The following is a 14,214-nucleotide window of genomic DNA, read 5'->3' on the forward strand; positions in this document are numbered from 1 at the left end:
AAAAAAAATCTACGAAAGGTCTTTTAGTTTTCACTCCAACCCATATCATATCATATCATCATCTCTTCCTCCCACCCTATCCCTTCCCCTCCTGATCTCTTCTCACCAAATCCCTTCTTTATTATCACTCCATTAATAATAATAATAATAATAATAAGAGTCCCACCCTCCCCTCTTAATTATTAAGCCTTAACCTCCTCCACTGTTTTCATTAATAAAATAAATCCCATTCCACATTACTCACATTTATATCACTCTCGCTACCTGGCTCGCCAGTTGTTAAATAAATCAAAACACACATTCAACCGAATGACTCGCCTTTTCCGATCCAAATCTTGCGGACTCACCGAGTTCAACTCTTTCCCTCCCCCGACTCCCTTCTTTCACCAATACGACACTGAAGGTGAGTACGAGGAGGAGGAGGAGGAGGAGGAGGAGGGTGAGGACGAAGAAGAAGAGTTGTATAGTGATGCTTCTGAAAACCCGCTATCGACGCCGTTTATTGGGTCAAGAGAAGGAACGGGAGGGAATGAGAGAGGTCGAAACAGAAATAGCAATAAAGAGTTTGCATTTTTGGATATTTTCGTAACGGCGTTAAGGAAGTCTTTGGTGACATGCAGTGTGGAAAGAGACGATGTTTCTTCTTCAATGGACATAAGCTGGCCTACTGAAGTTAAGCACGTGTCTCACGTGACTTTTGATAGGTTTAATGGCTTCCTCGGTTTGCCTACTGAGCTTGAGCCTGAGGTTCCTCGCAAGGTCCCTAGCGCCAGGTTTATTTTCTCTCTCTCTCTCTCGGATTAATCATGAGTGGAATTATGAAAGGAAATGATTACCTCTCTCTCTCTCTCTCTATATATATATATATATATATATACATATACATATATAATATGAGCCTGCTGAATATTTTAGGAGTTACATTGGTGTTATAGTCAAATAAACGATCCAGATAATGGGGCCTTTGAAATTGAATCTGACTACCTGATTTATACCTGGGTATTAGATGTCCTGGTTGAGGTGCGGGCTTGTTCTATAAGAAAAAGGTTAGGCTCATTTAAGGCTGGCTTGTGAAAAATGTAACTAATGTTGATCATGATTTTTTCATCTCGCACGGGGATGTTTTTCAATAACTGGTTCAGTTTTGAAAGTAACTGAATTCATCAATATTTCACTCTAGTAGAGGACAGTAAACGGAGAAGAAAAGGGTTTTCCTTTTCCTTTCTCTTGTGATCAAATACAGTGAATGCCAACAAATACCCTCTGACGGTCTATTTTGTATGCATATGCAAAGGCAATTTTTAGCTTGCACTGTTTTGTGGGGGTGCAGTATATATGAATGTATGCGGTGTTGCTTGCATGATCCTACTGGATTAGTTGTGTTTTCCTTTTTAATCATACGAAGAATGGTTTAATTGAGCCGATCTTGATGATGGATCTGGGGGAATTGCTTAAGAGTTTTATTGAAACTGTAATACCTGCCGGCGCTAGTTCTGCTCATTGAATTGTAAATTTCCTCGTATCGTTCTCCGGTCCTGCTTCTTGGATTATTCAACAGTCGATATCTTCTTGACTTACACGATACATCATTCCTCTGTTTTCTAGTGCAAATGTATTTGGAGTTTCTGCCTGGTCAATGCAATGTTCCTATGATGACAAAGGGAACAGTGTGCCCACTATTCTTCTTATGATGCAAAAGCGTTTATATGTAGAAGGAGGACTTAAGGTATGTTTATGTTCCTAATTTGATTCAAGGAAATTTATTTTCAGTCCGCTACTTGTCAGCTCTATAAAAAACTAGTCTAGTTTCTGTACTGCTGTTCATCAGTTCTGTTAAAAAATTGAGGCATTTCTCTGGGTGCTTTCTTGTGTTATCAAAGGCGGAAGGAATTTTCCGTATAAATGCCGATAATAGCCAAGAAGCTTATGTCAGAAACCAACTAAACAAAGGTGTAGTGCCTCGTGGAATTGATGTCCATTGTTTGGCAGGTTTAATAAAGGTATGCATATGACATGTTTACATTTAGGAATATAATTCTATGTTGTCAATTTCCTGCTGTTTTTTTAAGGTTTTACCTGCCTTAATGTTTCTTCTGCTTCCTCATGACATGATCCGACATACATTTCTCCACTGGTTGTCAACATGTTTGGCATTTCACTTTATTTCATAATTAAGCAGATTAAATGTCACTCTGGAAATCCGCCCCCCCTTTCTGAACTGCATGCTGCATGTTTTTGGTGATCTGCAGGCTTGGTTTAGAGAACTACCCTCCGGGGTACTCGATTCTCTCACGCCAGAACAGGTGATGCACTGCAACACTGAAGATGACTGCACTCAACTTGTGAAGCAACTTCCTCTGACAGAAGCTGCACTACTTGATTGGGCAATCAATTTGATGACAGATGTTGTGGAGCATGAACAGTATAACAAGATGAATGTGCGCAACATTGCTATGGTCTTTGCACCCAACATGACGCAGGTTTGTTGACTTTGTTTTTGTTGGTGTGTAGTTGGTTGATGTTGGATATTTAACCTCGTGTTAAGCAGTATATTAGCTTTGTAGATACTAAATCCTATGGTTTTGAATTCAAAAAGGGATGGGCAAACTGCTTCTTTTGGATGATTACTAAAGATGACAATATTCCATTTGCTGCTAAAATGTTGACATCAGACTCCTGATTAGATCTGACAATCATCAATTCTAATTGATTTTATGCACATTTAAATAGAACTCACAGACGCATGGGGTTTCACAAGTTGAGATTATGGTTGTAACCACCAACAAGGAAATTCCTTTTTGTTTTTGCAAATGCTTAATATTTTTCAGTTATTAACTAAGATGTACTCTTCTTATCTTGCAGATGGCTGATCCCTTGACTGCATTGATTCATGCCGTGCAAGTAATGAACTTGCTCAAGACATTGATCTTAAAAAAATTCCGGGAAAGAGAGGAATCCAGTGCAAAGTTTAGGTTGCTCTCAGCATGTGCGGCTTCCCCAAGCGACAAGAGCGACTGTCATTCAAACTTAAACAGCAAAGAATCTTGTAAAATATCACTCAACGCTCGTGCACCTGAGATACCAACCACTGGCAAGTTCTCGAGGTCTGCCACTGTGAATAGAGTAGAATCCAACGCTGAGGAGAAATATTGGAGCTTCCAGAAAAAAAGTGATGGAGAAGAGGAATTTAAATCTGCTTCAAGTAGCAGCCCTCCTTTTTACGAAATGGACTCCCTAGACAGTGGATGTAAAGGTGAAAATGATAGTGGGGATTGGCTAAGTTTTAGCAAAGGGGTGAGGAGGCTATGCAGACACCCTGTGTTTCAGTTGAGTAAACCAGTTAAGAAGACTCGTGATCCTGGAATTGTAAATACCAGGGGAGGAGGCGGAGAAGCTTGGACTTGATTTATCAGTTGCTTTCTGGCCTGTACCGTATATATGTTGATCAGTTCATGGTTGCTGATCTAAAGATTGTGATAAAATAGATGTCAGCGTTTGTTTAATTCTATAGTCAGGGAACCCCAAAAACAAAACATAAAAATAAAAAATAAAAAAAAATTCTAAATTGTTTGAAGGCCCTAACTGCAGTTTTAGCTAGATGGACAATAATCTCTCGAGGGATGACCCTCACCGTAATGATTCATTGTTTCCCCCCCTCCTTCATGACTGTATTGGAGGTTTTGTTTCAGGAAAATCATGCAGGTTTGAGATCAACAGCCGGCTGAATCTAATAAGATGGGATTTCAAGGACCGGACGGGATACTAATGCCACCGGATATTAGATATCACTAACTAATTAAATGATTTGCAGAGGCAGAATGTATAGTGTATTGGAAACAGATTGTTCTCTATCTATGTACCTTCGCGTTAGGCCAGGAAGAGTGGAAGACTGCTGAGAAGAATTTGGGAGGATGAGCTAATTCAATTTTCTTGTGGTTTGGTTTGAATAATAAGGTCGTTACCCCAAATTCCCTATAGTTTCGGCATGTATATTAGCAAAAACTAAAAAAAAAACTGAATGGAAGTCACTGTTCACATGAACAGTTTTCAAACTTTTTTTTTTAAATTATCTCTTGAATTTTGTTTATTTATTTTAGTTTACTTTCTACGAGGTTATTGCAGTCTAAACAAACTTCCTGGTATTTGGTTGATGCTTAATTTTTATAAGTGTTTGTTTTTATTATTATAATTAAATAAAAATAGTTTTAAAAAACAAAGTTTTTAAGTTTAGTGGAGTCCATGATTCGAGCCATGGATTTTACGAGTTAAGTTGTGAAACTCAGGTGTATCCAATATGTTTATATCTCAATATATATATATATATATATATATATATATATATATATATATATATATAAAAGATTATCTTGAATTTTTTTAAAGTCAAACCATATTTTTACTGGTCATTCGGGTTGTTTTTGGACCCATCAAATTAACTGAATCACTTAGAGTCAACTTTCATGCCGATTAATTTTAAACTCGATCTAGACAGTGAGTCGGGTTGAAAGATTTCAAAGTTGACTTGTCAGGTTGGGTTTAATAATGATGCCAAATAAATTCTTTTTTTAAAAAAAATCTCATCCAATTTTTCTCTTCCAATTGAATCCTTTGTGTGTGTTTTGTGTGTGTGTGTGTGTGTGTTTTTTAATCAATTTTATCTTTCAATATTTGCTTGATTTTGAATTGGTATTCACGAGTTATCTCGGATTGCTTTCTATTAGGTTATTGCAGTTTCAAACAAATACCTCGATATTTGATTGGTGCTTAATTTTGCAAGCGTTTATTCTTGTTATCGCATCATTAAGTAAACAAAATAGTAAAAAAAAATTGTTAAACCCTATTTAGTCCATGAACAAGGTCATAGGTTTGACAGGTTAAACTGCGAAACATTAGTCAATATAATATGTCGTTATTTTAATATTAAAAAATATCATCTAGAAATTTTTTTAAAGCCAAATCATATTTCTTTTACCATTATATAGATTATTTTTGAATTTATCAAGTCGATTGAGTCACAATATAAGTTAAGCAAGAAGTAAGTCGGAAGTTTTTAAAGTTAACCTTATGTGTTAGTTTAAAAAATTTCCCTAAGCTTAGATATTTCTTTTAAGCTCAATAAAATACTGATCATTTACCTGGCAAGTATAGCTATGGCTAGGAAACTAGTTACCAGTAATAAACTAAAAGAAAATGGTAGCACCTTTCTATGTTCACCATGCATGGATGATACTTTTCAAGAAACAACATTGTTTTTTCTTTTTACATTCTGGATATAGAATTTTATTTCTTTTAATTCTATCCTCTTAAGTCACGGTGGCATTGCTTTATGTGTTGTTTTTCTTTACATGTTCTGAGATGTCTGAGAAAAATTGACATCTAATTAAATATTAATTTTATAAAATAGAATTATTCCGCAACTAGCTTGGACACTCTGGCTAGTACCATATATATATATAGCTACAAGTAAACGGAAGAAGGCGTGCGACACAAGTGACTGTAATTGTCAAGGCTCAGGAGCGATATATAAAAGGAGAAACATGTTCGGCATCCATAATAATTTAGTCCTAAGAAAGGGGATCTGAAGTAAGCAGGAAGGGAAGATACATAAGACACATGAAAGTCTGGTTGGCCACAGTTAGAAAATCCACTTCCTCCGAAACATGTCCTGGAACGAGAGAACCTTCCATGGAAGTTGCTGATTCGATATCGTGTAACCAAAGCCATCCGTTCGGTGAGAATCCTTAATATGTCTGAAGATATGATTAGGAAAGAACACCGCTCTCCCTTGTGCTTGAGCTCGGCATATAGTTTCTCCTGGCATTTTCTGCAACGCTGTAGGTTGAAAAAGAAACGCTTCTTTTTTTGCTAAATTTATTTTTCATATCACACGTAAATTCTCCAAATAGTTTGATGCAGCCGGAAAACTAAAAATAACAATTAAATAAAAACTATATAATATTTTAATAAGAGAAAAGAGCTGCAAATATAAACCTTAAATTCTCACAAGTTTATTTTTTCTAAAATAATAATAATAAAATTTGTTTATTTAAAAAGTTTACAAAACTTTAAATAGATGAGTAACCCTCCACTAAAAAATAAAAATAAAAAATTACAAAGAAAAAAAATATAAAATCCAAAATAAATAAGAAATCTGAAAAAAAAGAAAAATCACAAAAACTGCTAAAATCAGGTCTCAGCGAGATTTTTAATATCTATAAATCCGACAGTTTGTGTAGCGACGCAATTATTCTGCTCTGATACAACTAGATCTTATGTTGGATCTTAACTTATCTCATTAATCTATAAATATATTTGTTAGGTCATTCACCTAACTTATATGTGGCAAATATCCTTTAATTATACTTTAATTATAGTAAACTCATACTGATTATTCACAACTACCCATTGTCACAGGGCCTGCTACATCACAGGATTTTTTAGAAATCTCAATGACACAGAATTTTGCGAAGATCTTGACTCATTTCGAAACGGGCATTACATTTTCCTATTGTCGGTTGATATTGCAACACCTGATCCTGTCATTGTTTAGAAAGTTGTCCCTAGGTTGAATCTTCGGTATGACATGCTTGGATCCTGGTTGGTCACCAAGATTCTATAAAAATCTTCGGTATGACATGCTTGGATCCTGTCATTGTTTAGAAAGTTTGAACCAGTTATTGAATTATTCCATCCAAAGAATAGGCAACGCCTTCAAATCTTTAACCAAAGACACTAAAGAGAAGGCAGCTAATGAATAATTTTCACCACAAAAAAAATCTCACCAAAAAGAAGAAGAAAAGAATAATCTGAGGAGGTTGGATCCAACCAGCCCAAGCCACTGGACGGGTTTTCTTTTAAGCTTTTAGAACATGGGCTTTTGTTCCTATATAAAGCATAAAATGTAGACTGCTGTATTAGCCCAATTTTAGATTGATCTTGAGATTGGCCGAAGAGTACACATGGGTCCGGTGATTTCCAACCTCGCATGAAAAGCCTGTATTCTGAAGAAGAAAGCTCAAAATTCACATGTCATTGTTTATAGCCAATCTTTTCTTCTAGATCCCTAAATATTTTTTTCTTCTCTCACTTTGGTCATTTGACTTTATTTTTTTTCAATTCTTTTTTTATAATTCATGTTGACATGGTTCTATATATAGAAATTTGTTTTGATTAGCATACTCTCATGTACAGATGTGGCATTGAATATTGAGACTTTAAATTAAACAATAATTTTATAAAATCCAATTTGAAAATTTTATAAAATCCAATTGAAGTTACTCTTAAAACAAAAATCAAGGACCAAAATTAACATCGAAAAAAAACATGGCTTTTTCTATTTACACTGTTTAAAAGGCTTGAAAAACTTTGATTTGATTCCTCAAGTTTTATCTTTTGCATTTCTTATTCTTGTTCCTTTTAACTTTTACAATTTAGTTATGAAACTTTATCTATTTTGCATTTCAATCCTTAACTATTATTAAAAGAAAGGTAACTGCTCGAAAAGAACGAGAAGAGGGAAAATCCTCAAGTAGCCAAATTCTCGCAATCAATAAATATGATCTTGGTGGCTATGGATTATCTTTAAGAAAAGAATTCAATGAAAATGTTTTTTACCTTGCTGAAAAAATAGGTTAGTGCTCGATATTGTTTTTTATTTGGTTTGATTTTGAGATTTTAATCCGATTAAAATATATTTTATTATTAAAAATAAGGTTTTAAAAGTTTATAAGGTCTTTTGTTACATGTTTTTGAGCTAAACAATGTTGAAATTTTGATTTTTTGAGTATTAAAATTTGAATTCCAATTTTTCATTGGAGCCACTCCAATGACCAAAAAGTTGTTGGTTAATGATTTAAATCAATGTTTTTCTTGCAAATATTTATTTTAATTATTATATAATTAAATAAAAATAATTTGAAGATGCCCCATAATCAAATATTTACATATGCATTTATTTTTTTTATATATAAAAAATAAGATCAATTTCATGTTTTAATTTTTAATTATTATTAACAATTTTTTTTTATTTATCAACTTTTTTATTTTTTAATATATTTTATTAAACATAAACATTGATTCTGAATTAAATTTTCATGGTACTAAGAAAAATCATCCACATCATTAAAAATTAACTTAGAGTGGATACCCTAGTTATGCTCAAGGGTAGAGCCTTTTAGAAGGCTTAGGTAGGTTGTAGCCCAGATCAAAAAATTAATTACAAAAAATTCAATAACCCATTTATCCTTTGTCTTTTACGAAAAACCTAACACAAATAATTAATTGGTTGTTTTCCTTTGTCTTTTACGGAAACCTAAACTCAAATAATTAATTGGTGTCAAAATCATATTTACATGCCTTCTAAGTAACTTGGCGTTTTAGCTTTTTTTTTCTTTTCAATAGTATACAGAGAGCTATAAAAGTGCAAAATCACCAGTTAAGAATTTATAAGCTCTGACTTTTCATTTTAAATTCAATATTTCACATTCATTTCAGTAGACTGTACCTAGAAATCTAATAATTTGAATATGTTAAGTTTTTTTAATACTTTAATGGGTCTCAATTCATAGGCCATGATTCGCTGAATACCATGTTAAATGCGTTGTCTTAATTTGTGTAGAGTAGAAGGAAGTGTGACCAAATTGTTTTACGACAATTTATCTTTCGTGTTTTTTTTAATGAACCATTCTAGACTATATTTTTTCACGTTTTTGAAATCACTTCAAGCATCAAATAAAGAACAAATGGCTATTGTTTTGAGATTTGTTGACATTTAGGGTTTTTTATGAGAGAGGTTTTTTAGTATTGTTTATGTTTCAGATACTACTTCTTTAACACTCAAAAAAGAAATTTGTGATGTGCTCGCTCGATATAACTTGCATATTCTCAATATGCGAGGTCAAGGGTATGATGGTGCTAGCAATATGCGTGGCGCATAGAACGGACTACAAGCTTTATTTCTTAAAGATTGCCCTTATGCATATTATGTACATTGTTTTGCTCACCACTACAATTGGCATTACTTGCAGCAGCTGGAAATGAGATTTCTATTTGATTATTTTTCTCAAAATTAACAACCATTATCAATCTTATTAGCGCTTCTCCCAAACATCATACCGAGTTACATCATGCTTAGGCTATAAAAATTGCACATATAGTAGCTACTAGAGAACGTGAGACTGATAGAGGAGCTAATCAAATCGGTAATTTACATCGAAATGGAACTACTTGGTGGAGCTCTCATTTTTATTCTATTTGTAGCTTAATAGATATGTATGGTGCAACTATTCTTGTGCTTGAAAGTATGGTTCAAGAAAGATCTTCTACGTGGAGAAGCTGGTGGTTGTTCGATTGTGATGAAATCTTTTGAATTTATATTCATCTTATATTTGATGTATAAAATAATGGGGATTACTGATTTACTTTGTCGAGCTTTGCGGTAAAAATAACTGGACATCTTAAATGCAATGGATCTTATATCTACCATTAAAACATTGCTTCAAACTTTGATAGATGCTAGATTTGATCTTCTCCTTGCAAATGTACAATATGTTTGCACACAAAATGAAATTGACATACCACATATGAATGCTTCGTATAAAAAGACTACAGTTCGTTCATGTTAGCAACAAAGATCAATTACAGTTTACCAGCATTATCATTATGATATATTTAACTTAACAATAGATTTTCAGTTGGAAGAATTAAATTCTAGATTCAGTGATGGGACAATGGAACTCTTTGTACTTAACTCTGCTTTAGAACCTAGGGACAACTTTAAATAATTTAAAGCTAATGCTATTTACAAGCTTGCCGAGAAATTTTATCCTGAAGATTTCAATGAACAAGAGATGTATTATTTGAGATCTCAGCTAGAGAATTATCATATTGATGTGATTCATCATAAGAGCTTTCAGAATATGTCTACCATTTCTGAATTATGTCGAGAATTAGCTGAAACAAATAAGTCACAACACTATCATTTGATTGATAGGTTGATTCGTGTTGTTTTGACTTTGCATGTTTCCACTACCACTATAGAGCGGGTATTTTCAGCTATGAAACATGTTAAAACTGTGTTTCGCAATAAAATAAAAGAGAAGTTCTTAGCGGATTCTATGATGATTTTTATTGAACGAGAGTTTGTTGAAGATATTAATTCAGATTCGATCATAGATAAATTCTATTATACAAAACATCGAAGGGTGCAACTTTGATAGTGTAATTTATTTTTATTTTCAATTTTATATACTTTAAATTTTATTTTAATTTTTATATTTTGTATTATGTATTTGGATTGAACTTTATTATTAACTTGATAAATTTATAAATACAAGTTAATGATAAATCTTAAAAAATAATTTATATGAATTTATATTTTAGCTGAGGGCAAAAAAATAATTCATGACTCCGTTGTTAGTTATGCCTATTTCCCTAATGACATTGATATGACATTGACATGACGTGTGAATTGAAGATTTAGTTCCTTTTTTTTGTTATTATTCCGAAAGATATGGTTGATTTATAATTGGTGTTCGGTAGGAGAAGAATGGCAGGAGTATCCTGCCAGCTCTGCAAAATAATGGAGTTCATATTAATCTTCTTCGCACTATGAAACTATTATATATTATTTTTCACTTTCTCATGCTCGGTTTATTTTTCAAAGTTCAAACCCAGTTTTCAAACCATTATATTACTCATTCTGAAGAATCATCAACAGTTTTTGCAAGTTTCCAGCTAATTATTTGACAGCGAAAGTATCAAAACATAAGAAATTCTCAAGCGATCGAGTGAGACTTATTTATATAACAACAATTACCCATAATCCGACAAGAAATAATAGAAAAAAAGCACGTGACGATAGAACTTGTTACTTTAACAGCTACGAGCTCCAGCATCGCCAACACTCCTGTAGTAAATACGGCTGCAATATTCATGATCATTTTATGCGTGCTTAAATTATACCAATGTTTGACTGCATTTCTTCTTTAACAAAAGTGAAAAGGATATTCATGCAGCTCCCTGCCAAAACCTACAAGCCACCCACTATATATCTACGAAAATGCACAAGCTGATCGAACTAGTCGAGGTGCGCGCAAGCTGGCCCGGACACCCACGTTAAACTAAAAAAAAAAATTAAAAAAAGTAAAGTGAAAGAAAAGCTAGATCTATGCACCTGGAAAAATCCTGGGCACTTTCAACTAGTTCTCAATCTCGAATGATTTTCTGCTGCATCTTGTCCAGATTCTGCTAAATGATTTAACCAGCTCAAGTGGCATTAATTCCACCCAAAGAATAGCTTCTGTTATTGTCAACCAAAGTGAGATATCACCTCATTCGATCATTCAAAATCTTCTAATTACTATTTGAAACTTGTAATTGAATTCGATTTCAAAGGGTAAATCATTTCACTTCACGTGTTTGGATATCAATTTGAATTCCACATGAAATTCAAATCATAAAAAATAAACACAAAAAATTAGAGAGGAGCTAGACCCTCTAATTTGTTATGGTAATTACAACTAAAAAAAATATTATTTAAAAAATATTCATCTTTCTTTCCTCTAAAAACCCTCCAACTTCTCTTTAACGTCTCCTTCTTTTCTTCAACATAAGCTTTGGTTTTCTGGCTTTAAGAAATTGCTTGAGAAGTGGGAAAATAAGACTATCAAAGGCTTCCAAATCAAAATGACTCTGTTAAGGCTACATGGTAGCTTCTGGGACTGCTACGGGGATAACTCTGTTAGGCCTCGCATGTTTTCTAATATGAAACAAATACTAGCTAGGAGCATGTAAGCTAGAAGTGGAAACTCGAAATCATATGGCTAGTATGGAGAAAATACAAGGAAAAAGGGATTCAATTTCTTCAATCAACAAGGAAGACCAACACCAAGCATGAAATACTATTATCTGAGCTAGGAATTGATACATAACATAACCCCAATAGACATGTCGGGAGGAGCAATCATAAATTATATATATATATATATATATATATATATATATATATATATATATATATATATATATATATAATTCTGAAAGCATATTACCCGCTACCAACAACTTTGCACCCATGATCAAGAAGCTAGGAGAAGGTGCATACCTTGTTCTTAAAACTCGCCCCTCATTTTAGCTAAATTTAAGAGATTGCCAATAAGTTTTTGATTTAGGATTGGCTTCTTAATTGTTTCAATGGGCAATCACTAGATGTGTAATGATTATATTTCAATATCTTACTTTCTGATTTTAGTTTGCTGGGATAATGAAAGTGTCATTTTTTAATTTATAATAATTGTCACAATATTAAATTATTCATTAGAAAGGTACACCGGGCAATTCTTTCTATATCATAAAATAATTTATAGATTTTAATTTTACATTAATAAAAAGATGTGTTTTTTTGTAAAAATAATAATTTATAAATTTAATATAAAACAATCAAGATTACTAATTCAACTTAATATATTTTTTAATAATATAATTAAATTATTTTATTTTATTTTAAATATAAAAATTATAATAATCTATCAATTAAATCCAAATCAAACTGAATAAGTGATTAGATTGTAAATAGCCAATAAAATATTCATGCACAACAAGAAGGGACGAAATTATCTGTGGGGCCCTTCAATGTTCAATCTAGTACGTAAATTTATTTGAAATAAATAAAGAATATATTCCATTTAACTTAGTTTTGGGAGGTACGACCAAATTTAGCAAGAGATTCTGTTTGCCATATCTCCTATTTTTATATTATTGTTAGTTAAATTTACGTTATCGAGAAAAAAATAATTTAAAAGGGTAGCTCTTCTTGTACTTCTTCAATAAAAATTCCAAGTGTTGATTGTATCCTATATATGTTCCTCTATTATAAGGTTTGATTAATAAGATATCTTTATTACCAATACAATTACTTAGGCCCTTCTATATATTATTCAAATTTCATATATTAGAGAATAGCTTGTTGCAAGCATCTGATAATACCAATCTAAACCATCGTTATCCTGTCGGTTCGATCATAAAATAAATAATTAAATAATTAAAATAAAATAATATCTTTTTGCATATATTTTTATTTTATCTCTCTCTCTCTCTCTCTCTCTCTCTCTCTCTCTCTCTCTCTCTCTCGTAATAGCTAGAGGGGAATTTTCTTGTAAACCAGATGATTCGACTGAATAATGGAACCAGCTCGCAAGTGCCAATCTTTAACGAAATGATTAATTTGAGCCCTAAGCATAGCTTGTTGCAAATGAGACCCATCTCATGTACACCAATATAAACCATTATTATCATAACCGGATGGAACTGGTCAATTTGATTACGAACTAGTGAACCAGATCTTGGACCGATTTGTTTTGAAGTAATTAATGGGTCGTTTGTATAATATTTTTTTAGATTAACATGGGTGTCCGGGCCAACTTGCGTAAACCTCAACTAATCTCACGGGCCCTGAAGTTAACGACCATATAAGCTTCCAGTTGCTCTGAGGGGATTCGAACTCGTGACCATTGGGGAGCAGATCCAAGATCGACCTGACTAGTTGAGCTACCCCTCAGAATTGGATCGTTTACATAATTAATTTGGTAAGAACAAGTCTAAATTTATGATTTGATTAATTAAACCGGTTCATATTACTTCAAAAATCTTAAGAAAAATAAAAGCTCTTTATCGGTATTAAACTCTAGATCTTATGCCTTAAAATAAAATCTTTTTTTTTAACAAGCCATAATATATATTTTGCAGTGAGATGTTGATGAATTTATGTATAAAATTAATATATATTAATAGAAAAATTAAATCATGTGGAAAAAATATTATTACTTCTCTCATAAAATATTATAGATTGTTATAGTATTTTTTCAGTTTTCAACAATTATTCATTGTTTTTTTTTGTATTGTTTGACTATTATAATCCTAAAATATATTTTAGATTATAATCCTATAAACTTACAACAACAATTACAAAAAAAAATAAAAATTGTTCGGTAATAATAACAAGGAAACAATCAATAAGGAAAAATAATAAAGTTAAAATACAAAATCAACAAGAAAAAAGTTGAAAATACTATCTGATACTTCGAAGGAAATTTTAAAGGTCTTTGGAATGAAGTTTGAAGAATCTGAATAGCGAAAAGGCTTGTAATGGGAGAAAAACCTTGGCACAAGCTCAATTTTATTTTATTTTTTGTTAGAAATACACTTCTAAAATTTAAA

The 14,214-nt window shown here is 32.4% G+C and overlaps 1 protein-coding gene across 2 annotated transcripts; it reads left to right on the top strand.

Annotated features, from left to right (window-relative positions):
* The first annotated feature begins 201 nt into the window (after positions 1-201).
* On the top strand, positions 202-3,582 carry LOC7497284 (rho GTPase-activating protein 3). Of its 2 annotated transcripts, XM_002301394.4 has the most exons (5): positions 202-773; positions 1,606-1,726; positions 1,881-2,000; positions 2,250-2,480; positions 2,863-3,582. In XM_002301394.4, exons 1-5 carry the CDS (start codon positions 310-312, stop codon positions 3,403-3,405), a joined length of 1,479 nt encoding a protein of 492 aa, XP_002301430.2. In that variant the 5' UTR covers positions 202-309; the 3' UTR covers positions 3,406-3,582. The 2 variants fall into 2 exon arrangements, with proteins under 2 accessions (XP_002301430.2, XP_024450242.1); XM_024594474.2 differs by lacking the exon at positions 1,881-2,000 and having other exon boundaries at positions 204-773.
* Positions 3,583-14,214: the final 10,632 nt, after the last annotated feature.

This window comes from Populus trichocarpa, chromosome 2 (genome assembly GCF_000002775.5).
Source record: "Populus trichocarpa isolate Nisqually-1 chromosome 2, P.trichocarpa_v4.1, whole genome shotgun sequence".
NCBI classification, from domain to species: domain Eukaryota; kingdom Viridiplantae; phylum Streptophyta; class Magnoliopsida; order Malpighiales; family Salicaceae; genus Populus; species Populus trichocarpa.